Source organism: Microtus ochrogaster, unplaced genomic scaffold, assembly GCF_000317375.1.
Source record: "Microtus ochrogaster isolate Prairie Vole_2 unplaced genomic scaffold, MicOch1.0 UNK1, whole genome shotgun sequence".
In the NCBI taxonomy this organism is placed as follows: Eukaryota; Metazoa; Chordata; class Mammalia; order Rodentia; family Cricetidae; genus Microtus; species Microtus ochrogaster.
This window is the reverse complement of record NW_004949099.1, coordinates 11,385,066-11,388,557: the sequence shown is the minus strand read 5'-3', so window position 1 is coordinate 11,388,557 and position 3,492 is coordinate 11,385,066. Positions and strand designations below refer to the sequence as shown.

Below are 3,492 nucleotides of genomic sequence, written 5' to 3'. Positions count from 1 at the left end.
CCTGCCTCTGCCTCCCGAGTGCTGGGATTAAAGGCGTGCGCCACCATCGCCCGGCAACATTTTTTTTTTTTTTGAGAAAAATTAGTTAAGTAATTGATGTCTTCCCTAAAATTTTAAAATTAAAAAATATAAAGAATGGGAGAAGGAAACTAGAAAATACTGTAGTAAGGTTGTTACATTACCTATGAAATGATAAACCAACCATTGAAAAAAAGATAAAAATAACTAGGGGTAGTTTTTAAAATTTTTCTTAGATTTGTTTTTATTTTATGATCTGAGTAGTTTTGCCTTCACGTACGTATGTGCACTGTGTGTGCCAAGTACTCACAAAGGTCAGTAGAGGGCCCTCCATACTCTGGAACTTGAGTTATAGATGGTTGTGAGCCACCACAAACATGCTGGAAACCAAACCTGGACCCTCTGCAGAAACAACAAGTGCTGTTATCTGTTGAGTCCTGCAGCCTCAGAGGTACGTTTTCTGGTTAGAAGAGGCTTTTAATTTCATATAGTCAACTTTAAGTGTTAAGATCGAAACTATGAAATCATTAGGCTTTCAAAATTTGTAATTACATCTCTTTTATAATTTGAAGTAATTGATGACACGCCAGGTGTGTTTCTTATAGATAATTGCCCTTTTTATGCCTGCATTAACACCTATCATGTGGCTTGTTGCCTTGTTCGTGGGTCCTGTAGTGCTTGCCTAGCGTCTAATGTGCCTTTCCTTCTTTGCAGTCGCTCCAGTTCTTGTTAGATACGTGCAAAGTTCTAGTCATTGGAGCTGGTGGCTTAGGATGCGAGCTCCTGAAAAACCTGGTAATATATCACATATAACATACTGTTCTCTTAGAGATGAGTAAGTCCTTTTAGTTTTTTGTCATATGAGGAATGCCTTCATATCATGATTGTTAATTTTTCCTTGTACATTTATTGGGTAAGTTTAGCAGGCCAGATTCTATACAGTAATAAAATTATGTAATGTTACTTTGGAACTCTGAAAGGCTTAAAGTCATTTGTTTCTTCTCTGCTCTTTTTTGTTGTTGCTTCCTTTTGCCTAGTGCTAATTTTATTTCATTGAAGTAAATAACAGAGTAGTTCATCTTTTAATGTGTAATCTCAAATAATTTATCATTTCTTTTGATTTTCCATATAATCCAGTTAGGTGATGTTTTGTGTCATTTTATCCAAAAGGGCACATTGAGGTGCAGCAAAATTAAAAGACTCTCATTTTTTTCTTTTGGATTGTAGTGAGGTTCTTAGAATCTAATCCAGGTCATCAGTTCTTTCTTTTTCACTGAAGTATTGCATGTCCTAAGAAGGTTGTTCTTGATGACCATATGATAGTGAATGCCAAGATTTGGGACAGCTGAGCCTTTACTAAATCTATTTCTGTGTACTGTTTAGAAATAAATAGTTGTGATGTAATTGCGTTCTTAGAGTTCTTATCACCATGAAGTAGCTTTGTAGAAGTTTCTGTCTGTTTAACAGCTTGAGGAAGGAGAGAATTAATGTAGGGTAGCTGTATGCCTGGCTTCTCACTGTGTGTAAGGTGGATAACTAGAAGATTAAGCAGCTTCTAGCCAGAGACAGGACACCAAAAACCTGCCAATAATTAAATTTACTTACTTACAAGGTTTATTATTTACATTTATAAGTGATTTGTGTACATGTATGTATACCACATGGTACCTGCTGCCCAGGGAGGTCAGAAGAGGGTGTCACACTGAAACTGGAATTACAGAAACTTGTGATCCACCAAACCGAGGTCCTCTGCAGGAGCAGTAAGTGCTCTTAACTGCTAAGCCATGTCTTCAGCCCTGACAGCTACACTGATTTGCTAGGAAACACTAGTATTGCTCCTACCAAAGTTTTAAAATGAAATAGATCACTCTGTTTAGTGCATTGTTAGTTCTGTGGGGATTGTAGGCCACTGTGATCTCTGTCTGCAGTGAATTCGAAATTTGGGCAGATAAATAAGTCTTACTGAAGTAAATAACAGTATGTATGGATTAGTGTAGTGTTCCAAAATGGTAGCACCCTCTCAGACTTACACTAGCAGTGTGAAAATGTAAAACTTAAAGAAGGGAAGAGTTTGTGGAGCTGACCGTGTTTTCTTGTTTAGGCATTAGGCATGAACAAGTCTGTTAAAGCTTAACTTTTTCATTTTGAAACCATGATTTACTGTTGCAGTGTATACTGACTTTTAAATTATTGTCATTAAAGATTAGATCTGAGGATTATTCGTCAAGCAACATCAGGGAGTAGTTCTGTTATTAATTTGCAATATTCTGATCTTTTACGCTCATACACAGAATGTAGGCCTTTACTTTATGATTTGTTATTTTGCTTGTATTAAATGTAAGCATAGAAGACATGAATAACTTTTTCCCCTTCCTTTTCATTGACTGTAAGCCCCCTAAGGGCTTATTCTAAAAAGAGAAAAGGGGAGACTATGACATTAATATCACTGATTAACCAAATGCTTATTGAACCTCTTCTTGTAAATGGCAAGCACCATTTAGGTGATAAAAACTCAAATGGAGTGACATAGACAAGTGATTATTTATGGGAGTCATATTTTTGTTGGAGAATGAGAGAGAGAGAGAGAGAGAGAGAGAGAGAGAGAGAGAGAGAGAGAGAGAGAGAGAGATAGATCAGATGGTAGTAAATGGATGGAGAAAGGAAGAGCGAGTAGGCAGCTGGTGGTGAAGGGCAGCGTTTTCAGTTTGAGTGGGGACTGAGGAGTGCGCTAGAACACTGGGAAGGAAAGGTTCTAGGCAGAGAGGGCAGCAGATGGAAAGCTATCTTTGTGAGTTTTCTCTTGGCTATAGATGTTTTAAACCTGAATGCTTATGCATTTTTGGCCTTTGACAACATTCATGCATTTTATGCATTGTACAGACTTTATTTTAAGCCAAAGAATGCAATTATGTAGAATTTATTACTGTAAATGTATGGATTTGGGACATATATTTTTGTTATGTTTTAAAAGAAAGAAAACTCTTGCCTAATTAGATTGTTTTTCTTCCCACAGGCATTGTCTGGTTTCAGACAGATTCATGTTATAGACATGGATACTATAGATGTTTCCAATCTAAATAGGCAGTTTTTATTTAGGTAAGTTTTGATATTTTAAAAGTTCTGATAAACATTTGAATTTTTGTACATTTTAGGTAAATATTCGAAACTATATCCTGAGTATTGGGAGGATGATTGTTTTATAAGCACATGTATGCATTTTGTGTGCCTTTTCCATTCTGACAAGTTTTTAATATATTACTATAAAATAGACCAAGATGATTGGTTATTGATAACAAGCCACTCCTTTACTTTGTAACTACCCTAATTACAGTAATAGTGATACTTACAGAGGTAACTAATTTGGGCATGGTGCCAGGAAGGGTGACTTGCCATTCTATTTATGACACTGTTTTAGTTGGCAGCAGTTGATTAGTTCCTGATCCTGTAAATTTTGTAACAGTGTTCACTAAAACC

General features: G+C 36.2%; 1 protein-coding gene across 3 annotated transcripts in view; it reads left to right on the top strand.

The window, feature by feature from the left end:
* Window positions 1-3,492, top strand: part of Uba3 (ubiquitin like modifier activating enzyme 3) — a 19,439-nt gene that overhangs the window by 3,072 nt on the left and 12,875 nt on the right. For all 3 annotated transcript variants that reach the window (XM_005364925.3, XM_005364926.3, XM_005364924.3), the window contains 2 exons: window positions 733-813; window positions 3,032-3,114. In XM_005364925.3, the coding sequence (XP_005364982.1) occupies window positions 733-813; window positions 3,032-3,114 (164 nt within the window). The remainder of the gene's footprint in view (window positions 1-732; window positions 814-3,031; window positions 3,115-3,492) is intronic.